This window comes from Nematostella vectensis, chromosome 14 (assembly GCF_932526225.1).
Source record: "Nematostella vectensis chromosome 14, jaNemVect1.1, whole genome shotgun sequence".
Taxonomy (NCBI): Eukaryota; Metazoa; Cnidaria; class Anthozoa; order Actiniaria; family Edwardsiidae; genus Nematostella; species Nematostella vectensis.
Window position 1 is genome coordinate 13,114,039 of NC_064047.1, and position 27,311 is coordinate 13,141,349.

At 39.1% G+C, this 27,311-nt stretch overlaps 2 protein-coding genes across 7 annotated transcripts in view; one reads left to right on the top strand and one right to left on the bottom strand.

Annotated features, from left to right (window-relative positions):
* Nucleotides 1-11,433: 11,433 nt before the first annotated feature.
* Nucleotides 11,434-21,880, bottom strand: LOC5503079 (stress response protein NST1). Of its 3 annotated transcripts, XM_032371360.2 has the most exons (15): nt 21,518-21,879; nt 21,341-21,412; nt 20,995-21,139; nt 20,451-20,606; nt 19,594-19,752; nt 19,068-19,166; nt 18,801-18,918; nt 18,256-18,437; nt 17,872-17,997; nt 16,872-16,937; nt 16,187-16,296; nt 15,032-15,101; nt 13,852-14,102; nt 12,709-12,769; nt 11,434-12,096 (listed from the first exon to the last, which is right to left on the bottom strand). In XM_032371360.2, the coding sequence occupies exons 3-15, from the start codon at nt 21,109-21,111 to the stop codon at nt 12,043-12,045; spliced, it is 1,569 nt and encodes a 522-aa protein (XP_032227251.2). In that variant the 5' UTR covers nt 21,112-21,139; nt 21,341-21,412; nt 21,518-21,879; the 3' UTR covers nt 11,434-12,042. The 3 variants fall into 3 exon arrangements, with proteins under 3 accessions (XP_032227251.2, XP_048577774.1, XP_032227250.2); XM_048721817.1 differs by lacking the exon at nt 21,341-21,412 and having other exon boundaries at nt 20,995-21,231; nt 21,518-21,880; XM_032371359.2 differs by lacking the exon at nt 21,341-21,412.
* A 155-nt stretch (nt 21,881-22,035) lies between these two features.
* The window catches only part of LOC5503070 (inhibitor of Bruton tyrosine kinase), a 35,854-nt gene continuing 30,578 nt past the window's right edge, over nt 22,036-27,311 (top strand). Inside the window, exons 1-6 of one of the 4 annotated variants that reach the window (XM_048721816.1) lie at nt 22,036-22,474; nt 23,255-23,345; nt 24,255-24,431; nt 25,166-25,293; nt 25,729-25,839; nt 27,092-27,177. In XM_048721816.1, the coding sequence (XP_048577773.1) occupies nt 22,166-22,474; nt 23,255-23,345; nt 24,255-24,431; nt 25,166-25,293; nt 25,729-25,839; nt 27,092-27,177 (902 nt within the window). In that variant the 5' untranslated portion in view covers nt 22,036-22,165. The remainder of the gene's footprint in view (nt 22,475-23,254; nt 23,346-24,254; nt 24,432-25,165; nt 25,294-25,728; nt 25,840-27,091; nt 27,178-27,311) is intronic. The other 3 variants (XM_048721815.1, XM_048721814.1, XM_048721813.1) reach the window with 3 other exon arrangements.

Here is a 27,311-nt window from a genome sequence, read left to right on the forward strand (position 1 = left end):
TTTTTATAGTCATCACTCTTTTGCGATGCTCATGAATGAGAAAAAACATTATCAAGTTGCAAAGAAGAAATAAGGAATAATGTTTACCCTTTGATGTTTTCCGAATAAAGTTCGAGTCAGAAAGCACACACAGATTGGAAACATTCAAAAAATTTTCAGACTATTGAGGGCAGATCAAATGGGGATGTAAGTTGTTGATATACCAACTCTCATGACCGTGCACTCTCACGAACTCCCATTTACTTTTAAACATGTTCAAATTTGACATGAGAGTCGATGAGAGTGGTCGCCGTTGGATCACGTGAATAAGAGAAGGGACATATCCAGGATTTCAAAATAGGGGGGAGGGGGTGTGGATTTAATGGCCGGAAAGACGGGTTTTAACTCATCCTGTCGGGGATTAACAGTATATTAGTTTTACGTGACGCAAAATGGCGTGAGGGTACGGAAGCCCATGAGGGCCACTCAAGATTTTCGTTAACAACATCTCACCTTTCGGTCACGACTTTGAACTATTTGCGTCACGACAACTCACTTTGAGTGTCACGACAAAGCACTATTTGATTATCGCTTAAAACATTGCAGGTTTAGTTCACAATATCGCACTTTGTGTCTCAAAACATCGCACTTTGTGTCTTAAACAACTCATCATTTTGCCTTTGCTTAAAACATTTCAGTATAAACAGCACGTCAGGAGAAAATGCCCTTTAGCAAGAAATGGCAAGAATATACGACTCGCCTTAAAAATTTGCTAATTTCACTAAATATGAATCTCCCGTCCTTTTACGTTAAGAAGTCAATCGATAATTTTACGATTCGTGGCACAAATGATTATGTGTTCCGGGATGGAATGTCTAAAACATCCATTTCTTAAAACATTTCAGTATATCGTTCACGACATTCAACTTTGTGCTTGTAACATAGCACTATTTGTCTATTGCATAAAATATTTTACTTTGTGCTTTATAACATGGGACTTTGTGTCTTAAAAAATCTCGCGATTTGCCGAATGCGCAAATTATTTCAGGTTTTGTCTATTGCATAAAATATTCAACTTTGTGTCTTAAAAATCTCGCGATTTTCCGAATGCGCAAATCATTCCAGTTTTTGTCCGTGCATTGAATATTTAACTTTGTGTTTCATAACATGGTACTTTGTGTCTTAAAAAATATCGCGATTTGCAGAATGCGCAAATCATTTCAGTTTTTTTCTATTGCATAAAATAACTAACTTTGTGTTTTATAACATGGTACTTCGTGTCTTAAAAAATATCGCGATTTGCCGAATGGCCAAAAATTTCAGTTTTGGTCTAGGCATAAATTATTTAACTTTGTGCTTTAGAACTTCATTTCACAAATTTGAAGAGAATTTTCAAATAACTGGATTCTATACGAATGACCTGTGAGCTCCCTACAAGGACTAAAAACTAAACAGAACGTCAGGATAGGCCGAGGAAAAGAAGCCTTAGCGATACGGGATCAAAGGCTGAACTGTACAGGACCCGAAATGATCCCAGGACCCGAAACGATCCCAGGACCCGAAATGATCCCCAAAAGTACCCCAACTGATCCCGGGACCCGAAACGATACCGAGGAGTCCCCGAAATCAACCCCACGGAATTGCGGTAATGGACAAAGGGAAAGCAGAAGAAGCACTTCCAATTCTTAAAGCATAATTTAGGGTTGACAGCCAATCTATTTCTAAATAACATGACTTAAAAAACTTAAATTCCAATACAATACTTCTATTTATTACATTGCCCCGGCGGTAAACCCATAAACAGAGTCCTAAACAAATACACAACTTTTAATTGCTACTGAAAGGAGTACAACATAAACATAGCACAGCCAAAGCACAGCCTTGCTCAGAACAACCAAACTTTTGACCTTCGAAACATTTGCAGTTCCAACACATGACTCTGACACTATAAATCTCGTTTCCGGTAAACATCACCCTAAAAATCTATATTCATTTGACAACCAAACGTGTTTTTCACCACGAAATCCATGTTCACACGAGCGAATATTTACCGACAGCCGGTTTGGCCGAGAAGATGGAATTACAAAAGCACACTGAGTAATGCACTCGAACAACCCTTTTACTACCGTTGCAAAATATTAAGAGATGTGGCTTTTGTTGAAAGCAATATGTGAGTTTTGAATTTCCTTATGTAGTAGTGCGTACACCACTGCATGATTTCTCTCTATCTCTCTTTATGATAGGTCTTTCATTCACCGAACACAAACAAACATTTTCCTACGGGAAAGCAGAGGCATGTCTAATCTTTGGAGACATTCGTTTATGGCTTGTTATATATGAATTATTTATTCACGCCTGGTTCTTCAGATTACCATCACGGGAATTTTTATTTGACCCCAATTGTTGACTCAACCAAGCTGTCGAAAGCTGTATTTCCCGCGCAGTCGTATATAAAAATCTTAATACTATGGTTTTAGTTAATTCAAATTTCTGGATAGTGACAAAAATGACGCTTAAATGTTTCATATGTTTTTAAAACTGAAAGCCAATCCTTCCACATTCCTGTTGTTTGTCCATTACTGCAATTCCTTGGGGTTCATTTCGGGGACTCTTGGGGATCGTTTCGGGTCCCGGGATCAGTTGGGGTACTTTTGGGGATCATTTCGGGTCCTGGGATCGTTTCGGGTCCTGGGATCATTTCGGGTCCTGTACAGAACTGGTTGAGAGCTCGCTCGAGCTTTATTCGGTGTTCTATAGATGCAGGTGCCTCTAGCTCGCCTTGCGGGACTACGGCCCCAATGATGACTCTACATCGGAAGCCTCTCCTCCAAACGATAAATCACGGCATTTGACTTTGTTTATAACTTAGGCGGCTCATCGCATTAATGCTAATAATATCTAAAGTTTTTGACAAACATTTACGGCATTCCATAATATCTTAGGCAACGACTCACAATGGGTAGCAATGCTGAACTTTTTACTTTGTCTTATCAACAATGCTATTTATTTCACTGAGCTTTATGGCTTATAATCTTTATTTAATATTTATATTTACTTATATATCTCAATTTAAGCTCAGGATTTCGCAATTACGTTTCTAGTCTATTCGCAAAGCATGCTGGTCTATGTAGAAAAAAACTCACTTTTTGCAAACGCACTTTGTGCTTCACAAGATTGCACTTTTTGCGTTACGACATTGGACTTTTTGCACAAGGACATGTGACTATTTGTCACACACGATTGGATGTTTAGGCTTGCGTCATGGCACATTATGCAAATCGCCAACAAAATCTGACTCTTGGACATGAGACAATTTGCTTCAAAACATCGCACATTATATCTCATAATATGGCACTTTTTCGCTTATAACATCGCACTTTTTGCGTGTATGACTTAGAATATCGCTTTTAACATCGCACTATTTGCGTGTATGACTTAGAATATCGCGTGCTTATATTATTATGTGCTTATAACACCGCTCCTTTACTTATTTTATACAGTTTTAGCTGATGAAACACTACGCCACTCAAAACATCATACATAGTCGTGGGTGTGGGTATGGAGTCGTGTGTGTGGGTATGGAGTCGTGTGTGTGGGTATGGAGTCGTGTGTGTGGGTATGGAGTCGTCGGTATGGGTGTGGAGTCGTGTGTGTGGGTATGGAGTCGTGTGTGTGGGTATGGAGTCGTGGGTCGGATATGGAGTCGTGTGTGTGGGTATGGAGTCGTGGGTGTGGGTATAAAGTCTTTATGTGGGTATGAAGTCGTGGGTGTGGGTATGGAGTCTTGGGTGTGGGTATGGAGTCGTGGGTGTGGGTAAGGAGTCGTGGGTGTGGGTATGGAGTCGTGGGTGTGAGTATGGAGTCGTGGGTGTGGGTATGGAGTCGTGGGTGTGGGTATGGAGTCGTGGGTGTGGGTAAGGAGTCGTGGGTGTGGGTATGGAGTCGTGGGTGTGGGTATGGAGTCGTGGGTGTGAGTATGGAGTCGTGAGTGTGGGTATGGAGTCGTGGGTGTGGGTATGGAGTCGTGGGTGTGGGTATGGAGTCGTGGGTGTGGGTATGGAGTCGTGGGTGTGGGTATGGAGTCGTGGGTGTGGGTATGGAGTCGTGGGTGTGGGTATGGAGTCGTGGGTGTGGGTATGAAGTCGTGGGTGTGTGGGTATTGAGTCGTGGGTGTGGGTATGGAGTCGTGGGGGTGGGTATGGAGTCGTGGGTGTGGGTATGAAGTCGTGGGTGTGGGTATGGAGTCGTGGGGGTGGGTATGGAGTCGTGGGGGTGGGTATGGAGTCGTGGGTGTGGGTATGGAGTCGTGGGTGTGTGTATGTCAAGAAACAAGCGACATGCGTTTAGTACCATATGGAAAATTGATAGTTTAAAGCTCGAGCGAGCTCTCAACCAGTTCAGCCTTTGATCCCGTATCGCTAAGGCTTCTTTTCCTCGGCCTATCCTGAAGTTCTGTTTAGTTTTTAGTCCTTGTAGGGAGCTCACAGGTCATTCGTATAGAATCCAGTTATTTGAAAATTCTCTTCAAATTTGTGAAATGAAGTTCTAAAGCACAAAGTTAAATAATTTATGCATAGACAAAAACTGAAATTATTTGGCCATTCGGCAAATCGCGATATTTTTTAAGACACGAAGTACCATGTTATAAAACACAAAGTTAATTATTTTATGCAATAGACAAAAACTGAAATGATCTGCGCATTTGGCAAATCGCGATATTTTTTAAGACATAAAGTACCATGTTATAAAGCACAAAGTTAAATATTCTATGCAATAGACAAAACCTGAAATGATTTGCGCATTCGGTAAATCAGGAGATTTTTTAAGACACAAAGTACCATGTTATGAAGCACAAAGTTAAATATTTAATGCACAGACAAAACCTGAAATGATTTGCGCATTCGGCAAATCGCGAGATTTTTTTAGACACAAAGTTGAATATTTTATGCAATAGACAAAACCTGAAATAATTTGGGCATTCGGCATATCGCGAGATTTTTTAAGACACAAAGTCCCATGTTATAAAGCACAAAGACAAATATTTTATGCAATAGACAAATAGTGCTATGTTACAAGCACAAAGTTGAATGTCGTGAACGATATAACACCACGTCAGGAGAAAATGCCGTTTTGCCGTTTGGGGTATTTTATTTAAAATTGGCGAAAATGGAGTGACATTAGCTCTATTTTAGCCGAAATCAAGGGATTTTTCTGTTATACTATAAGTAACGAATTTGAAATTTACAATATTAGACAATTTCTGCAATCACAGCCTTTGTGCAGACGTACAGATATTACATAATTTGAGCGTCGGATCCTTTTCGACATAATGGATTTCGTTACTTTTTCGACACTTGTCCGTAACTTACTCCTTTGAGAGCCCTTCAGTTATTTCAATTTCCTCTATTTTTACAAAAATTTGATATTCGACCCCTTACCATTCATAACAAAATGGCCATACTCGATCCTTCACGATTCAGTTCCTAAAGATACAGTAAAAATAACACTAAAGCACGATTAAGTAAAGATACTCCCGCATTTCAAGGACACTTAACACATTTTGTGTTCCTTAGGCTTTTCTTGGCGGGAGTCCTAAATTTTGAGGAGACTTTGGATTTTTTGGGCCTTTTTACATGTAAAAAGGAGCGAAAAAACCATTGTCTATAAAAGAGTAAAAATACCCTTTAGTTCCAGGGAAGGTATAAATTTATACAATCCCAAACAGTCCCGGAGTTCAAATAGGAATGTATAAATTTATACAGTCCCGGAGTTCAAATAGGAATGTATAAATTTATACAGTCCCGGAGTTCAAAAAGGAATGTATAAATTTATACAGTCCCGGAGTTCAAAAAGGAAAGTATAAATTTATACAGTCCCCGAGTTCAAAAAGGAATGTATAAATTTTTACAGTCCCGGAGTTCAAAAAGGAATGTATAAATTTTTACAGTCCCGGAGTTCAAAAAGGAATGTATAAATTTATACAGTCCCGGAGTTCAAAAAGGAATGTACAAATTTATACATTCCTATTTGAACTCCGGGACGGTAGAAATTTGTACATTCAACAATTGTTGTTTCGCTAATTATTAAATGTAACAGATAATGACAAATAAAAGATTTTGACATATCTTCCGGTTAACATGGACATTTTTATCGGTTATAGCTAAAACACTCATTGCTTTCTTTTATGAAACACGTCATTCGAGGTAATTTCTATTTCGCTTCTTTATAAATACAATAAATGATAAGAAATGGATGTTTTAGACATTCCATCCCGGAACACATAATCATTTGTGCCACGAATCGTAAAATTATCGATTGACTTCTTAACGTAAAAGGACGGGAGATTCATATTTAGTGAAATTAGCAAATTTTTAAGGCGAGTCGTATATTCTTGCCATTTCTTGCTAAACGGCATTTTCTCCTGACGTGCTGTTTATACTGAAATGTTTTAAGCAAAGGCAAAATGATGAGTTTTTTTAAGACACAAAGTGCGATGTTTTGAGACACAAAGTGCGATATGGTGAACTAAACCTGCAATGTTTTAAGCGATAATCAAATAGTGCTTTGTCGTGACACTCAAAGTGAGTTGTCGTGACGCAAATAGTTCTAAGTCGTGACCGAAAGGTGAGATGTTGTTAACGAAAACCTTGAGTGGCCCTCATGGGCTTCCGTAGCGGCCATCACCCTCCTGAAGAGGCAAAACAGAAAACATAAAAAACGCACATCGCCAAGATGATGAAAGTTCAAGCCGTCTCAAGAGAAAAGGAAACGGCTGGTCTTCGCCGAATTTACGACGCGGTGGAAACTAGGTGCCGCGGGCTGCAGACGCTGGGAGTAGAGGCGGCCGAGTATACTCGTGACGATCCTGCTCGAAAAAACTCCCGGACGCAGTGCGGCTCACTATAACGAGAGGAAAAGACTATGAGCACTGGCTGAGTTGCTGAATCAAGTCGAGGATAGCGATGCCAGACAGAAGAGAGACCCGCGCGTCAAGAACACACACCCGAGCGAAGCAGCCCAGCCACCGAGAGGGAACCGAGAAGAGCCTTCGTCCTTAGTGATATCGATATGTTTCACTTCATTGAAAAGGGAGGAGAGGTGGGAATTTGTATATAGCCAACCGATATATATAGGAAGGCCAATAACAAATATATGGGGTCGTACAATGAGAAGGAACCCTCGAAGTTCATCACCTATCTCGACGCTAATAACCTCTACGGGTGGGCTATGAGTCAACGCCACCAACAATGGATTCGAATGGAAGACTGAGAAACAAATTGGGGAACTAGACCTAGCCAAGTTCAATGAAGACAGTAATATATAGATTTAGGCACTGCCTAAAAGCGGAGCCAGCATAAACACCTTTTGTGTTGACTGATCAAAGGTATTATTGGGGGATCTAGGATCCTGCTCTCTACTGAGATTTATTTATTGTACCAACCAAATGGATCCAGGCCTTATTCAATAATTTAAATTATGCAGTACATCAAAGTTAACAAACACAATTCCTGGTGTGGATATGGCTGTCAAAGTTGTCAAGAGTCTAATGGTAAATTATTATGTCCCAAGTTCCATTATGAATATCTTTTTTGTAATCAAAACAATACTCCCACAAGCTTTGTCCTTGTGCAGAAAATGTCATGGATGTAACAGCATTCCAAAGATTCGAAATAATATGTTTAAACTGTTTAGATGCCATACTGTGATTTTTATGTATTGATTTAGTGGCGATTCTCTCCTTCATTGGACCGAATATTCAGAAAAATGTCTGGAAATTAAAATCCAAAAATATATCTCCTTTCATGCATTACATATTGGTGCACCCCACTTTACCATATAGTGGCCTTGTTGTTGGTGGCCTACTCCAAAATGAATGCAATGAAGAAAAAACAGATTGAAAATGCTAACTTCTAATTTCAAACCAAACCCTTTCATTGATCTATGTTTGGGGTAGAGATTAATCAAAGAATATCAATTGACTAAAAAATAATCGACGGAAGAGGAGATATAAAGTGAATTGACTCAACTTGAAAGGTTTGGTGAAAAAAATATAACGGTAATGAAAATAATTTGATTGAGCATTTCTTGACATTTCCCCTTTCCCATTATCTTAACCCTTTCACCACCACAGGCCTCTAAAGAGGCCATGTCTTTGCTATCCAAGCTATGTGAACAGAATTCTATTATTGAAAAAGAACAAGGTTGTTGCTAGTGTTATAAAGTTTGAGTATCTTGCCCTAAAAAAACCATTCCCCTTAATAAAAGTTCCATTAATGTACATTTGTAAAGCTACATTCTGACAAGCTTTTTTCTTGCGAAGAACAATGGATGAAACAGGATTTCAAAGATGGAATATAGTGTCAGACACAATTTTAGATAAGATACAATGCTGAAGATTCAATGTACCATTTTAAGTGGTGATTTTCCATCCCCATGGGAATTAATATCTACAAATATACATCCAGTAATGCATTATATTCTGGTGTTTTGAGAAACCCTGGATCTAACTATTCCAATGAAATAAATCTAAACATCTAAAATAAATGTAATGGGCAAGAGACTTGGAAAGAAAATCCTAAAAAGAAAATATAAGTAAAAGTAAGTGTAATAAATGAAAATTTATAATTTAAAAATCAAATCTGTTTATTAATTTATTTTTTGTGTAGAGGGGAAATAGCAAAGAGCATCAATTGCATAAAAATAGTCAACAGGGAGAAGAAAAAGGAAGAAATATGACTCTTCCTTAAATGTTTGAAAAGAAAATATAATAACAATAATGTGATAATTATATTCAGTACTTTTCTAAAATATCCCATTTCCCATTATCTTTAGGTTGTTAGAAAACTGTTTTCTTTACAGATTTATTATTTAAAAAGCAAAAGTTTGTTGTATCTTGTTCTAAAAAAACCTATGAGTGTGTACTGCTGAATCACATAGTAATGAACTAGTCATTTGCGCCCCCTCATGGCCCCGCAGAAGTCAGGGGTTAATGTGGGGTTTTAGACCACTTTTTAACCAGAATATGTCAAGAGGGGTGGTGGTATTGACTGTTTTTGACTCTTAACTTGGAAACAGGCTTTTATTAAAGTTTAATCCCCCACCCTTCCCTGGGACCATGGGTGTGGGGGTATCAAATGACTAATGAATAAGAACATCCTACTGTTCTCTTCAAGACATGATTTTTAATTCTCATGTCTTCCAGTTTTTAGCATTCATCTTGGCCCTCAGGTAGTTCCTGGATCATAAAAGAGTGAAAACAATTATTTATTATTTCTTTCAAAACAATCTTTTTATCAAGCCATTTATAATCTAACTAATTTTCCAAAACTATTTGAAAAAAAATAAACACATGAGATGCAAGATGCAGACAATAACAACAATACATATTGAAAATAGGGTGTTTTTTATCCTCGGTAAGCAAAATTTCTCTTGTAAGTTGAAAAAGCTGCTGTATTTTCTAAGGATATGTATCTTCTTAGGACTAAGAGCACAGGATATAAAGACAAGAACGGTCTTCTTTAGCAGTATTTGACAAATGCAACACGATATTGGTTAGCCTTTATGAAATATCTCAACACAATCAATATGCCCTGAAGAAGTCTTATTAAAGACGAATTCCAGTTTTATTCAACACAATCAAGAATATAGATAACACAAAGAATGTCAAAACAAAACCTGTTATGCTCAAATAATTTGATTACTAAGTTAAGTACTCGCATTCTCAAAGCATACAAAAAGGACAACAAAAAGCCTAATAACTGTCATATCCTCAATAGACAATACAAATCGCCGTCCGAAACTCACCTTGCATTGTTTTTTTTGGTCGCTTTCTTGTGGTTCTGTTCGCTTTTGAATGTGAACTGTTACTTGCTTAAATTTACTAGCTAAAACCAGATAAATCTTGGCGTGAATGAATGTTAGTAGATCTCCTCTAGTTGATTTTATCCTTAAGTCACAAAATTTGAGGCAAAATAAATAATCATCGCATAATCGACAAGAACTTTTTCCCTTGCTCGGTGCTTGTATTTAGTCGCCATTTCGGGGCCGAGTGGGGCCTGGGAGTGACTGGCTGGCTGGCTTGCGAGTGACACCACAGGGTACCCGCGCGATGACCACAAAAACCAAGTCGCATACCTATACCATATTTCTATGCCTATGGGGCTACGCTAAAAGGGGGTTGATATTTGAAGTCGGTCTAATATAACCAAAAGAGCTTCACGACCGTCATAACGATTACCCGTTAGCTGCAAAAAGAGTTTGTGTGACCGGTGACATGCTGTCCGACTATTGTAAAAGAATAGCAGCCAAATTCGATGTACCAACAGGACTCGTGAGCAAGCTGATACCCACCCTGAACGACAATGAAAAATACGTCCTCCATTACAGAAACCGGCAGCTATACCCCTAGACCTTGGATTGAGAGTGAAAAAAATCCTTCAAAAAAGAACCTTCAGAAGAGAGCAAACGTAAGACTAGTCACCGATTCTAAAAAAAACTCGTGAAGCTGAAAAGTAAACCATCCTATGCGAGTAGCAAGATCTTCAACGAAAACCCAGTGGCTGTCCATAAAGTCAAAGAGACGCTAACCCTGAACCGGCCGGCTTATGTAGTTGTGTGCATTCTAGATCTCAGGAAGACGCCGATGTACGACTTCCACTATACAACTACATCAAAGAGAAGTATGGTGACGCAGCCCAGCTACTCTTCACAAACACAGACTCCCTAACCGACAAAATCGAAACCGAGGACGTCTACAAAGACTTTTGGAGCAACAAAGACAAATTCGACAACAGCGACTACCCTAAAAGCTCCCCGTATTTTGACGAGACAAACAAAAAAGTGACTGGAAAGTTCAAGGATGAAGCCGCTGGAGTCCGCATCAGCGAATTCGCCGGTCTACGATCCAAGATGTACACGTACGTCAAAAACGATCAATCAGGCGGAAGGACTGCAAAAGGAATCAAGAAAAGCGTAATCAAGAGGGAACTCCAACATGGAGAACATGAGGATTGTAAGAGGACACTTTTCAAGAAGAAGATGCACCATAAAATGAAGACAATTAGGAGCCAAAACCACCAGTTAGGGAATCAACAAAGTAAGCCTCAGCTTTTTTTATGATAAAATATAGATTATACGGCGGAATAAACACCACGGCGTCAAAGACGCTGAAGTTGGAAACAGCCACTGGATCGCTCTGCTCCCGTCCGCGGCGCTCGGAGCCACAAACTGGTTCCAACTAGTTTATTGGACTGGAAACCTGACCGAGCACACTGACAGGCTCGGGCAAGCATACAGGCAGAATCAGGCAAACATTCTCCATCATATTGGACTTGTGCTCAGCCCCCCCCCCTCCCCCCTAGAACCCTGAAGAAATCTGGCGGAATCACCAGCGTTGTTTCACATTGACGGGCTGTAAAAATAACCCTTTTAATAAGGCGCAATGGAAATTACACGTTTGGAAATTAGGACGTTTATTTACAATCAGTTATAATATATATGGCACTCACGATATGGCAAGCGACCATTCAAAATATGTGTCCAAAGAAAATTCACGATCAATTGCCAACGTCTTTGCCTCGTTTGCTTGATGACCATTTGCGATTTGTGTCGAATGCTTGACGACCATTTACGTTTTGTGTAGAATGCTTCACGACCATTTACGATTCTTGGCGAATGCTTGACGACCATTCACGATTTGTGTCGAATGCTTGACGACCATTTACGATTTGTGTCGAACGTTTCACGACCATTCACGATTTGTGTCGAATGCTTGACGACCATTCACGATTTTTGTTGAATGATTGACGGCCATTTACGATTCTTGTCGAATGCTTGACGACCACGATTTGTGTCGAGTGCTTGACGACCATTTACGATTCTTGTCGAATGCTTGACGACCATTCACGATTTGTGTCGAGTGCTTGACGACCTTTTACGATTCTTGTCGAATGCTTGACGACCATTCACGATTTGTGTCGAATGCTTCACGACCATTCACGATTCGTGTCGAATGCTTGACGACCATTTACGATTCTTGTCTTGCTTTACAAAAGGAAGACGACCTCAGCATATTTTTCCAGCTGGGTTGACCCACAGTGTACTCAATCCTTTCGCTTCCTGAAGAATAGGAAAAAATTACTAAATAAATAAATCATAACATGAAATAATGTTCGTGGCGCGAAATTATCACATGCACTTCGTGTTTCAGCGATAAAAGATATAAATTTCCACAAGGTCTCCCCCCTCTCTCCCTTGCGACCGTTTGGGGACCTGGAGAGCAATTTAGATCAAGTATTTCGGCTATGTTTGTGCACACCTTGGGTCACGTGACAGCTGAACACCGCTAAGGATACTCGCTTAGTATCGAAAGTGCTAAACCCGGAACAAAAAACTGGGTGTCAAGGCGAAAAAAAAGTACTCAGAAATGGGAATCGAGACCGTGGACCAGTGATGGATGAGGCAATAGGGTGTGACACGCTGCAAACTGCAAACATTACCCAGGATATCGTGAACACACAAGTATACAACAACACCGCGCGGTTTGCTTGTTCAAGGGTCCATGTGTTATTAGAGGACGCACGCTTGGCGTCAGGATGCGCGCGCGCTCCCCAAAAGTATATTGTAACGTACTGCGTCTCGTTGCGTACTATTTTGTTCATGATACGCTGTGACGTCATCTGTGCATAGCGCGCGAAAATGAGATCTATTTGTTAATTATCGCATCCTTACCTGAACAGGAAATCTCTCTGTTACAATGTTCATAGTCAGCGGTACTGGCACTGGTGGTAACCTGTAAAACACGGGCACACAAAAACACTTCAATAACAAAAGCTTCAGAGCCAACCTGTGTAGAAGGACCATAGCACGAGCTTAAACTTCTCAAGTGTAACACGTCAATCCCAAATCAATAGACCAAATCAAATGGACTTCCATAAACCACCACCACCACCACCATCATTAACATATTGTAGTCATCATTCTCATCACATCAACAACGTAAACAGAGCCCTACCATCACTATCGATATCATTGGTATTATTCACGATTCGATCAGCACGACGATCGACATAACAGCTCAACAGCCGCCATTGCATCCACCATTAGCATCTAAATGAACAAGATCATCATCATCATCATCAAACAATGTCATCACCATTATCAACACTGCGTTATGCTGTGCTTCCAATTTGAATTCTGACGTCAAACTACTGAGATAATCATGATTTTACTGGCCGACCTTGTCATTCTAAGATTACTTCTGTTCACAACATTTTACAATAATTCGAACTGCTTTTAGAAACCAATTTGCCTGAGGCTTTCTTTTATGTTGCTTACTTTCGTTATTGCTTGTGATAAAGAATCGTGTAAAATGTCTAGTAAAATGCGCGGATTTCGAAAACATATGGCAATCTCATGACTATCAAATAAACACTGTATAAAAAAAAGGCCTGACATCGGAAAGCGATAGCTGACAAGAACAGTCAACAGAGTTGCCTGTATTCTCGGTTGAGTACTCTCAACTTTGCCTCCTGGGATGGTTGAGCTGATCCGGCCCTAGGTTGTGCATCCTTTGTAGCTGCCGGCTATTTGGAGAGTGTTTGCACACACCTCAAATCTAAGCTAGGTTGGGTAGTTACTCAACCTAGGTTGGACGCTCAAGTGAAAACACTGCACTAACCACCATAACAACTATCATCATCACCATTATTATCAACTCGAAATCCTCATAGTCATCTAAGTCATCATCAATCGTTTTTACTATCATAATCATCTTCATCCTCGTTCACCATTATCGTAATCAACCTCATCATCATCATCATAATCTTTTCACCAGCATCACCCTTACAATTATAGCAATTTCTCACACTATACCTGACTGGTGAAGCTCTTCTCTCTGTAACATTGTCACCTTGACCTTCTGACCCCTGACTCGTGGAGGCTCCTCTATCATGGGTGAGCTCATACCCAGCCCCCTCTCCACTTTCGATTGCTAACTGTGCCTGGTTATGGGCTTCCAGCGCCGCCACGGTCAGGGGGTCCACGGTCAGGGGGTCCACGGTCAGGGGGTCCACGGCCTCTACAGCCAGGGGGGTCCTGCTCCTGGCAGAGTCTGCTCCTCGGGTCTGCATATAATACAAATATCAGCTACAAGACAGACCATGCGAATAATGGCCGACTTGGACTAAGGAATCACATGAACATATTTTTTAGGTGTAAGGGATTGTTCATTTAATACACAGAGGGGGGGAGGGGGGGAGGGAATATATTGAAAAATTTTAACCACCAAAAGGGGGGGCTCTGAAAAAAAAGGTCAATCTTGGGGTTCTGAAAGGGGGGGGGCACCGAAATAAATGTTTATGATGAAAGGGGGCTCTGAAATTTTAAGGTGTCTTGGGTAAAAATCTTCCCTTCCCCCCCCCATCCTCGGTGTAATTAATAAATACTCCCTAAACTCGTGCCAACATAAACAAAATAGTGGCTGCAGCCATCACGCCAGAGAGCAACGAAAAAGTTAAACCTTCCAATGAAAATAAGCCCTTTTCTGACGTAGAAACTTTCTGGCTGATTTTAAAAAGTTGTTTTTTTGTTTTTGCCGCCAAAACCCGGAGCACGCACGAGTTTGGCACCCCCTCCCCCCCCCCCCCCCCCAAAAAAAAAAAAAAAACGATTTCTTAGACAAAACGGGGTTGAGTGTCGGCCTTTTTTTATATTCCCATTGGAGTTAGTGTTAGCAGGTTCCAATGCACAGCACTATTTTATGAATGAACAGTAGATCTTGCCTACGAGGGATACTAACACTGTAAAGTGTTTACCATAGTGAAAAAGGTCATTATCAGTTCTATTATACAGGAGAACGGTTAGCAAGTCCCTTCTTATCATAAAATACCTCGCTTATTGGGCATTTTGTACATAACGGAAATAATTCCTATATCAATGCTAGTTCTGTTTATGAGAGTAACTGTATTAGTAATGTCAAACAAGGAGTATGTAACAACACATGGCAAAAGGGAATCTTATGCCATTCATTCCGAGCAATCTCGTTTTCACTCACCATAATATCTCTGACTGAGGTTGTGTTAAGATGTTTGTCAAAACTGTATTCAGGATTCCTGTCCATCAGCCTGCAGCCATAAAAAACATCCACGAGTCAAGGGAACCGTGTAGAAAAAACTACCGGAAATGCTTATCTCAATCAGGAATTACTTGTGAGTCTTGAAGGGGGCCCTTACACGAGGAAAGGCGCAGGTTTTGCAACAATGTTTCAGAGTTTTATCCCCAAGGGCGCCCAACGACCATTTTTGGTCAAATATCTGTTCGGAAGCAAGGTCACCTACGGATTTTGGGGTCGGCCTAGAAATGTCTACTTTTTTCGAAATTTGTATTTATAGATCACCTATGTTTCTCGGGAAGAGAGCTGGATCACCTATGTTTTTCGGAGTAGCTTTTGTTACCACCATCACCATTTTCGGGAGATTTTTACGTCCGACATGCTTTAAAAATAGGAACTTTAGTATTTTCAGGAGCGAGACAAGGAACATTAGATTTTTGGGATGGCTGTTATTTCGCCTAGCAAATCCGAACAGATAAAAGATATCTAGGAAAGCTCTATATTGTATAAAAATGACTGCAAACGAATAAAAACGGTATCTTAACTCATTTTAGGCAGGTTGTGAAATTTTCGTTGTTGGGTACCCTTGTATCCCTGGTATAACTAGATAACTAGAAAGACTACAGACAAGCTGCAGAAAAAAAAAATAGATGGGCTGCCTAGGCGTGGTGTAGACAAGGAATAAATAAACACAAGTTTTAAAAAGTATGCTGTACGCCTCTGAGTGGTTGCGCTGACGTTATGAGCGTCAGCCTTCGTCGGAGCAAAAAAAAAAACAACAACAACAAAGGGCCTAGCTCTCGAAACGTCAGCGCAACCACTCTGTTTCACAGAGGAATACAACATTCCTTTCCAACCTTGTGTTGATTTATAGCACGTTTTATATCTGCCTTGTGTAGGAGTTTACTATAGCAAAAAAACAACAACAACAACAACAACAACAAAATATAAATCCATGGTTGACGTCTGATAATTTATCAACTTTTGTTTGCATTATACGTTTTTCAGTTACCCGCTTGAATAAGCCGATGGAAATCGATAAGGTGTATGACTCGCCATTGTTCGTGCGGGGGGGTGGGGTGAGGGGCTGTTTGTTACCTCTGTGTAGCTGCTCTGTTGGCCAAAGCATGTGAGAACATCGTGATCAGTTTTCGCCGAGTTTCTCGACGGGCATCTAGTCTTGCTTGCTGCTCCATTTCTTTTGCTACCTGGTGGTGAAAAATATAGCGGGATATCTAAACAAAACTCTCCTGTGTAAAAACCCACAGCACACACATGGATAAAGGGTGATTTTAGTGTTACTTCCGGAAGCTCAAACCAGAAAAATCATGCGGAATAACCAGAATACCCATCCAAATTCTATTAAATTAAATGACCTTTGTCTTTCAGATGAATTCAATATTTTGGCTCATCGAGCGGATGTAAATGGATTTAAAGTAGTACTTTTCTCGCGACAGGCTAATACAAAACATGAGTTATAGATATGCAGAGCATGAGTGATTATTTGTCTTTGGCTTGCATTTGCGCTTCTTTTTTTTACTCGTGTTGTAATGGTTTCTTAGTGCAAATTACATTTTTTCGATTGCTTGATGCAATTATTTATTCTACAAACAAAATATTCAGTCCTTTCAGTTACTGACTGTAAACGTGAACATTTTCGCGCGCAATAACTTTCCAAGGAAATTGAAAGGTGACGTTGGAGTTGACAAAATACTTCAACGTTTACGAAATCTGAACCAAAGTTCAATGATCTTAAGTAAAGGTCCAGGAACTTAGGTCTCACCTCTTCTGGATCAGGTTCATCGTCTCCAAACACAAGTTGGTAGGCAGCCAGTGGTGGAAATTCAACCTGCAGAGATGATATACTCCATCAGAACCTGGCTTACTTTTGATCTTATCAAACGACAGACAACATACTCCATCAGAACCTGGCTTACTTTAGACCTTATCAAACAACAAGCGACATACTCCATCAGAACCTGGCTTACTTTAGGCTTATCAAACAACAGACAACATACTCCATCAGAACCTGGCTTACTTTATACCTTATCAAACAACAAGCGACATACTCCATCAGAACCTGGCTTACTTTAGACCTTATCAAACAACAAGCGACATACTCCATCAGAACCTGGCTTACTTTAGGCTTATCAAACAACAGACAACATACTCCATCAGAACCTGGCTTACTTTATACCTTATCAAACAACAAGCGACATACTTCATCAGAACCTGGCTTACTTTAGACCTTATCAAACAACTAGCGACATACACTCCATCAGAACCTGGCTTAGTTTATACCTTATCAAACAGCAAGCGACATACTCCATCAGAACCTGGCTTACCTTATACCTTATCAAACAACAAGCGACATACTCCATCAGAACCTGGCTTACTTTATACCTTATCAAACAACAAGCGACATATTCCATCAGAACCTGGCTTACCTTATATCTGGATCAGACAACAAGCAACATACTCCTTCAGAACCTGGCTTATAGACCTTATCAGACAACAAGCGACATACTCCATCAGAACCTGGCTAACTTTATATCAGGATCAGACAACAAGCGACATACCTTATCAGAACCTGGCTTACTTTATCCCTTATCAAACAACAAGCAACACACTCCACCAGAACCTGGCTTACTTTAGAGACCTGGCTTATTTTATAAGAACAAGCATGCAATTGCCTTTAAACCCTAGAGCCATAGGTAAAGATTGAGCTTAAAACTGTGTTTAATTGAACCTGTGCGTTTGTAAGTAGTGTGTATATAATTTACCTTAGGGAACTTCTGTTCCATGGTTAGCACCGAAGGAGAGGTGGTGGTTTTGGCTGACTTTGGCTTGCTGGGGGATGAGGTTTGACGACCACTGCGACTACTAGAAATATCAGTCAGTCCGCTAGGCTGTAAGGAAAGGAGGAAAAAGGTCAGTTAATCAAAGGCTGTGAATCTTTCCTTATTGGAGGCGGAGGATTGCAAATTTTGGTAAGTGGTGGATTGCACTGTGTCAGACCTTTATTCCTCATTGGCTTATTCCAATTTGCTAAATTTTTTTGAAAGCATGAGTCAAAATAACCAGTTGTCACTCTTTTATGTACAAAAACGTAGCTAGTTTCAAAGCTCCACAGTTTGCTTGTTTATTCATTTGTGATTTATATTTACCGAAAAAAGATTAGCTCTTGGGTGAGTGGTGCTTCGCCAATTCCGCATGGCAGCATTTGCAGCCCGAAGCTCCTCTACATTGGTAACCGCCCATGTTTGGCTATGAGTTTCAGGGTCAGGGGTCTGGGACCTAGCTCTTTGCTGCTTTTCATACTCAAGAATATCAGACCAGCGAAACTGCCCTGAAAATAACAATCAAAAAGAAACAATTGACATTCTGCAATTCCAAATTTAGTAGGGAGACTCCTGCTTTTAAATCTTCCAGCAAAAAATAAAAATTTCCATATATCTAGGATACAAATTTATAAAACGGTAGTATTTCAGATCACGATCTCCTGGCATTTCGAGCTTGCATGGCGACAGATCGATATATATATCAAGGCCTACTTGAATCCAGGAATACCAAAGCATTCTATGATTAATTATAAAACGAATAAAAAATGATATCATTTAGTTCCAGTAAAATACTCAAACCGTCAGAGGGGGTCAAGGTTTGTGATTCCAAGCCTTATGCTTTTACCTCTTGCAATTTACAATGTACAAACCTTTTTCTAAGACCTTTTCCAGGTTTTGGGGTGTCATGATATAATCCCAGAACATCTTGATTTCAGATATTTTTGATAGGTAACCCTCTTTCTTTAGTTGATGCTCTAGTCTGATGATCTGGAATAAAAAAATATATGCAGAGTCGTGGCAAGCCTACTATTTCCTATGCATGGTTGTAAATAGTTTTGCACAAATTCTCCAAGTTTTACAACAATGACTTTGGTATCGACTTTGATAATGAAACATACATGAGACACACCCATTACCTTGTGATATCCTGTCTCAGGAATTCTCTGTTTGAAGCTTAAATCATTCATGACTTCTGACTTGGGTAGCCTTATAATAACCTTGTGTCTTTTTCTCTCCTGATAAAACACAAAAAATAGTTTTGAGCTTCCCAGGAGAAAAAAACAACTTTGTTTTGGGATTGAGCAGGGACAGATCCGGCATTTCTTAAAAGAGGAGAGGGGCACCAAAACACCACCTATAAATTATTTGAGGAGAAATCATTTTTCAAGAAGATATGGAGTGATTCATTGTACTAAACTGTACTGAGCTGAATGTCACTGAGTTATTATATTGCAGGTCTCTTGACTGTGTGGATTATAGCAGGTAATTAATACTGTATAGTGATAGGTGAATTTGTAGAGAAATTGGGCGTTTCTACCCAAATAATCACTATAGTCCTAATTCTAGGCTACCAAACCCAATTTCGTTTACATTTTGTTCATGGTACAGTTATTAAAATCCTAGGGGTGCTTGTACACAGTTGTTTAAACTTTGGATGATTACCTCCTTTCTTTGTTTTCTTCTTTCCCTCTCTTCCTCTTTCTGCCACCTTTCCTTGAGCTGCTTGCGCTGATTGCTCACTTTGTCAGTCAGCGCCTTTGAATAGATTTGCTTATAGTAGTCACGAAGAAGCTCCAAGTCATCCAGCATGCGAGATCGGGCCTTAAATAAAAACACCTTTTTGTCATCAAATCATCAATTTTACCCTGGTTGTCAATATTATTCAAACTGATGGCAAAATGATTTCAACCATCTTAAACATCTTTAAAATTCTTTTGGCCAGAACTGGTCCCCAATCATGCCACCTCTTCACAAGATGCTAACCAATTGATAACACTTAATGTAATTAGCTGTTAATTTAAATAACAGATGCCAAAATGTGTTTTAAGCAGTTGAAACCCATTGGCCAGAGAATATTAAAAATAATTGCAGTAAATGGAGAAAAAATAATTTTTATCAATAAACAGTTACAGAGGGAAGGATTCCATGGTGGTGTAGCAGCCTAGCCTGCAAAATCTACTGTATGCTCCCTCTCTGATGCTTGTCTCTCATGGAAAAGCAGATGCTCTTTATCACAACAACCCTTATACAGCACAGAGTGTGATACCCAAAATTCTACTGAGTGTCATTAAACCACCTTTTTGTTACTTAACCTAAATTTTGTAATGACATATAATAAAACTACACTCCATCATTTAAAAATAGAGAAAATACAGTGAAATGAATAAGCAAGTTCAAAATTGTCCAACTCAACCCCTTATGGTACTACATGTACATTGGAGGTCTTTTTCTCCATCTTATCCTCTTATGTTCTCTTAGTTTGATTTTTTCAAGGTCTTTCTCCTCCATAATATACTCACATGTTCTCTTAGTTTGATTTTTTCAAGGTCTTTCTCCTCCACCTCTTCACTCTGTACTGAGATGCTGACTTCACTACTAGAGCTGAGGATGGAGCCATGGTGAGAGGCGTGTTTCTTCTTCCTCTGCTGCCTTGCTTGTCTTCTCTCCATTTTCCTCTAGAATTGATTGGTAATAGATAAAACGATTGGGCCATTTGGGGCTTACTTTACATTACATAACCTGGGTTTTTCTTAAATAAACAAATGAATTGAAAAATGAAATATTACAGGTAGAAAAATTATGTTTAGAAAAACTATCCAGACAAGCTGTAAAAAACTAAGGTATTGGAATCAAGGAACTAAATCAACATAACATTTAAATATTTTCCCGGAGGTAAAGTTCCATGTAGGAGGAATCTCACCACCAAAGGGGCAGTGTTCAAGTGAAGGGAGTAAAAACACATGAATCTTAAATTACCCTCTGATAATTCCCCTAGCTGTTCGTGATTTCTATGAGGTATTAGCTTAGGGTCCCGATGTCGCGAAGAAGCTTGGTATATTTTACCTTTTCTTCCTCTGAAGGTTCCTCAGGTAAGGGCTCCTCATATCTCTCTCGCTCAATCGTTAACTGTTTTTGGACATGAGAGGACAGCTCTTCCTCTGACATATACTTGCTGATCATTGGGATAAACGTAGACGACACATGCTTCCTAATGTCCAGAAGACATTTCATAAGATGCTTTAAACTCCAATATCTTATCATACAGAGACAGGTGGAGTAAAAATAGACAGCACATGCTTCCTAATAATCACAAGATCTGTTTCAGCACAACAAGAACACACATTCTTCATTCATTGATACTTCTACAAGCAAAAACAATTCTCAATAGCTCATATACAAATTTACTAACCGTGAAAATTAAAATTTGAAGTGTCCCCTCCTCGTGTCCGACCTATTTGCCATACACCCACACCTTATCATGCTGAAATAATTGGGGATGCTTCGTAATGTTTACGAGAAATGTCCAACACTAAACAGTGTAGCAATGCTAGGCTATTTCTAAGATAGTAACGTACAAATCTCTTACTTTAGTGGGCTTCTCCATGGCCCTCTATGCTTGTCACTTTTATCGTCTCGTGGATTTTCGATGGTGCTCTGTTCTTGATCGTCTTGGGCTTCTTCGGTTGATTCTTCTTTCATGATTCAATAACCGAATACTCCAAAGACATGACAAAAATAAGGGCGATCTTTATCATAAAAATACGTTTAACCTAAATATCCCATGTGTTACACAGACTAATCTTGGAAACTTGTTTTTCTTAATGGATTTCAATGCTGTTTTTGTTCGTCAAGGAAAAGAACAGCATGAAACTTCGAGAAAATAGGACAGTTGATCGAATTATTTTAGAAATCATCCATGATCTGTTTACCAACAGGCGTCCAAGGGAACAGAATGCATATTACATCGCTTCTGATTGGCTTATCCTGATTGCTTTAAAACAACATCCAATCAAATACTCCTGTAGTATATTTATATGCAAATTTTAACTAAATTCTTATGAAATCTTTCATTCGCTAAAATCGTTTGCTAATGACCAATCAAATGGGTTCTTTTATGCTCACTTACGTGTCTTTCCAAAATGGCGGCAAGTTGAACGTGAAAGTATGTTTATAAATGAAAATATTGGTCTATTTTTTATAGATCTCTAATTTTGAATGGATTGCGAGAATAATTATGGATTGCACCCCATCATGCCGCCTTCCCAAACACGCAGAGCTTATCCAGTCGGCAGCAACATGGGAAAATTTACCTGGATTTCTCTCAGTTGCGCGAAGGATTTGCGCTAACCCGACGAATTTCACGGATCGCTTCGGGCGACATGTTCTTCATGTGGCTGCCACGTGCGGTAAAGGCGACTTGCTGGAGTGGCTCGTAAAGGAGTGCAAGGTCGACGTGGGGCTGAGGGATGTGGAATCTGCATGGACGGCTCTGCATCGTAGTGTGTACTACGGTAGACTGGACTGCGCTGTGAGGTTGATACGGGTGAGTATCATCACGTCACCATTATCATCACCATCATCATCATCACCACCATCAAAATAATCATCATCATCAACATCATTACCACCACCATTATCATCATTATCATCACTACCACCATTATTATCATCATTATCATCACTACCACCATTATTATCATCATTATCATCACTACCACCATTATTATCATCATTACCACCATCATCATCACCTTTAATGTCTGTCTACCATTACTTAGCCCTCTTCATCATCCCTGATAGGACATAAAGCCAGTAAACCATATCATAATCTTTGCCATCATCATCATTATCATCATCATAATCATCACCATTATCATCTTCGTCATTGTAATCAGCAGCAACATCAAATATACTGACATATTAGATCTTTGTCAACATCACCATCTTCACAATCATCATCTTCATCATTACAAGCATAAGCATAGAGTAGTAATATCACAGATATGAACATGCAAGTGACAAAACCAACATCATAATCCAACTTCTTCATTGGTGTTGCTTGATTATAATCATCATCATCATCATCACCATAAATAACCGTCATCATTACCAGGTTAAGCATATACATTTTTTGAAACCTGCAAAGAAGATGCAATGCTGTATATTTATCTAATGAATGAAGGACATTAAATAAACTAAGGATAGTTCATTTACAGGCTATTCTGCATAATTTCAACTGTTTTGGATCTTTCTGCAAATTTACTGATATCCTTCTTAACCATGTTAGTGTCGTAAAATAAATGCACTTTGTTATCCTTCACAGTGTGGTGCAGATCTCTACGCCTGCGACAAGGAAGACCTCTCACCCTTGGATATCCTCATGTTGGACAGCCCTTACAAAATGTCTAGCGCAGGTACAACTATGACATCACCATGTACAGCACCTGTTAACCTTATCTATGGTAACAAAAATTACAACAAAATATTATATCAACCCTGTGATGAGTTATTTTCCTATGACCCCAAAAATTCCTGTATAATTTAACCTCTAACCATGTTTTTATAAAACTTCTGTCTAACCATGTTTTTATGTGTAGAACCTCTGCATATAACCTTTTTTATAAAACTTCTTCTCAGCTTCTCCTTCCATTGAATCTTTTAAGAAAAATGTAAAAAACACTATATTTCAACAAACTAAACTCTGACTTTGACCCTGACTGGGTCCGTACATGGAAAACAGTCTACCCTGCTGAATTGCTGTTAGATTAGTCTCTGTGTTTTTGTATTTTATTGATAAGTGTTCAAGTATCCGTAGTGTCAGGGCAGGCCTTGCCGGGACCTCGTGCCCGTTCGCCTTTCCCCCTCCATACTTATTCTTGTATGTTTTTTTAGGCATCTCGTCGTATATCTTTATATATAAGTGTGGAGGAAGCCTCTAAATAAAATAAAATAAATAAAATAGCTCTTTATGTTGCTTCTCTTTATGCCCATCCAGCCCCCTGGCCCCTCCCCCCAAATATCTAATAGTCTGCCCTTAGCCATGAAATTGATAATTGATTACTGTAATTTCTATCATTTTAATTATTTTAAAATGTCTGGGATGAATGTAGTACATTTTTCTGAGGGTTTTGTCTGGTTTCCTTTCTCAAAACCATTTAGATCCTAAGCTTTACAGTGATAGATTGCAAACATAAGTCAGTTGTCGTAGGTGTCGTAGATGAAGAAGCCTAATTTATTTTATATTTGAATAGTGCTATTCAAATCAATAACTATACTTCATCCCTCAAATTTATTTTGTTTTTCCAAAATGATTCGTGTACCAGTTGAGGCTCGAGTGATAACTGATCACAAGACTCTGATGGATGATGAGCTTGACCTGAATGCTGGGGATATCATCACAAATGTCCGGATGTCTGACCTGTCAATTAGCTATTGGATGGGAACACTTAAAGGGAAGAGAGGCTTTTTCCCCAAAGACTGTGTAGAAGTCATCAAACAAGGTAAGACTAAAGGCTGTGTAGAAGTCATCAAACAAGGTAGGACTAAAGACTGTGTAGAAGTCATCAAACAAGGTAGGACTAAAGACTGTGTAGAAGTCATCAAACAAGGTAGGACTAGCATGATTGTGAGCCTGGACACATCTGGCAGAGTGCTACTCTCAATACAAAAACCTAGAATCTAACAAAATAGGTTCTTATTAGCTCTTATTTTTTTTCTAAGTTGCTTAACCAACAGAAGGATTCATACAGTGTGAATACATAGTCATTTTGTAATAGGCACACCAGTACTGTATGTATGTTATATTATCTGTAATCTTATTTTTTATGGAAGCACAAAAATGTTTAGCAAATTGATATTATTTCAAAGCCCCATAATTTTTTTTATTTTTCATGGAGTAACCTTTTGAATTTATTTTGGGTATTATAAAATCCAAAATTTCTGAAATCAATAGATTCTTACATTCCGGTGTTTACTCGGTTTCAGGCTTGATTCTGGTTCCTGCATCAGTAACAGTAGTTGGTTTTCACCTTTGCCCAGGTGTTTTTTTATCGGAATCAGCAAGGCCAACATAACCTCCAGATAATTTACATTGATGGCAATAAGTAAGGTCTCTATTACATAGCTGTCAACCTCGCTTTAGGAAAAATCTGGAGAATATACAGTGAATGTACCAGAAGTACCAAGATACAGTAGCTAATGCGGGAGAATACAGAATACAAATTTTGTTTTCCAGATGATCATGAAACTCAGCTTTACACCTGGGGCTCAAACACCAACTTTACTCTTGGTCACCGTGATGAAAATATGCGACAACACCCTGAGCTTGTGGATGCCTTCAGCACCCATAACAACATCCAACAGGCAAGATTATGCTTACGATTATATGCAACACAGAACATGTGAGAGGAAACTTACAGATGCTCTGAGCAGCACCCCCATTTGTCATGAGTTTTTCATAAATACTTGTCTATTGTTCTTTACAAATATTAAATACTGTTCTGTTACTGTTTACAAATAATATGCAGATTAACTGACAGGTTAAACTTAAAACGAACTGAAAGGCTAAAATAATTATTATAATTTACAAATATTTTCCACATTAGACTATCTACCTTTTTGATGTATGAATTATGCAAAAAATCAAAAGAATATCAGATAATTAGTTATCCTCAAGTGCTGTTTCATAAGCTAGAATTGCAAAAAAAAAATCCAAACTTACCTGGTTTTCAAAAAATGCTATAGTTTTCTTCATCATGATGTGATAATGATGTCTGGTGATTTGAATGTATTCCTCAGGTTGCGATGTGTAAATTCCACTCAGCATTCCTCACTGGTGATGGCAAAGTCCTCACTTGTGGTCATGGGAGAGGAGGAAGACTTGGGCATGGAGATGAAAAAACACAACTGGTAAAGTTGTCTTCCACCCTAAAGTACAGTAAATGACCTAATAAACGCCCGGGGTGTTAATTAAACTTCGATGGTCCATGGGGGGTGTTCATTAGATAGGAGGCGTTTATTAGAAAGGGGCATTCTTTACAAAAAAAAAACAAATCCAACAGGCCTGTAACCAGAATCAAAATTTCACCGAGGCAAAGTTAGCGTTTACCGTGGTATTGAGTGGTATTGTTTGATATATTTCACGTCCCTTGTAGGTTGAATGAGTGATATTGTTTGATATATTTCAAGGACCTGGTATATGTTGGGTGGTATTGTTTGATATATTTCACGCACCTTGTATGTTGAATGAGTGGTATTGTTTGATATATTCCAGGCACCCTGTATGTTGAGTGGTATTGTTTGATATATTCCAGGCACCCTGTATGTTGAGTGGTATTGTTTGATATATTCCAGGCACCCTGTATATTGAGTGGTATTGTTTGATATATTCCAGGTACCTTGTATGTTGAGTGGTATTGTTTGATATATTCCAGGCACCCTGTATGTTGAGTGGTATTGTTTGATATATTCCAGGTACCTTGTATGTTGAGTGGTATTGTTTGATATATTCCAGGCACCCTGTATGTTGAGTGGTATTGTTTGATATATTCCAGGCACCCTGTATGTTGAGTGGTATTGTTTGATATATTCCAGGTACCTTGTATGTTGAGTGGTATTGTTTGATATATTTGTTGTGGTTTGAAATGCTTCTTGGTTTGAAATTGTTAAAACCAGTTTGAAAAAAATTCAAACCCTGCCACATTTGTTGTGGTTTGAAATTTCTTGGTTTGAAATTGTTAAAACCAGTTTGAAAAAAATTCAAACCATGCCACATTTGAAACGACAACATATTCCAGGCACTTTGTACTGTACATTGAGTGGTATTGTTTGATATATTCCAGGCACCTCGTATGTTGAGTGGTATTGTTTGATATATTCCAGGCACCCTGTATGTTGAGTGGTATTGTTTGATATATTCCAGGCACCCTGTATGTTAAATGGTATTGTTTGATATATTCCAGGCACCCTGTATGTTGAGTGGTATTGTTTGATATATTCCAGGCACCCTGTATGTTGAGTGGTATTGTTTGATATATTCCAGGCACCTTGTATGTTGAGTGGTATTGTTTGATATATTCCAGGCACCCTGTATGTTGAGTGGTATTGTTTGATATATTCCAGGCACCTTGTATGTTGAGTGGTATTGTTTGATATATTCCAGGCACCCTGTATGTTGAGTGGTATTGGAGATGATAAATGCATTAGTATAGCAGCTGCCCAAGATCATACTCTACTTGTTATGGAAAGGTAAATCTTCCATTTCGTCGCTTCTAGGGTATTTAGTGTCCTGGCTAAAGTTTGATGCTTTGTTTGTTATTTTTTACAAAACAGAGAGACGTGGCTTTTATTTTTGTCAACTCAGAAAGGGGGTAGAATATCCA

Coding starts and splice junctions, on each gene's coding strand:
- LOC5503079 (XM_032371359.2), bottom strand. CDS start 21,630: ATGAAAGAAGAATCAACCGAAGAAGCCCAAGACGATCAAGAACAGAGC. Junction 16,938..17,871: donor TGGAACAGAAGTTCCCTAAG/GTAAATTATATA, acceptor TCATCTCTGCAG/GTTGAATTTCCACCACTGGC. Junction 15,102..16,186: donor AACAGAGCAGCTACACAGAG/GTAACAAACAGC, acceptor TTATGGCTGCAG/GCTGATGGACAGGAATCCTG.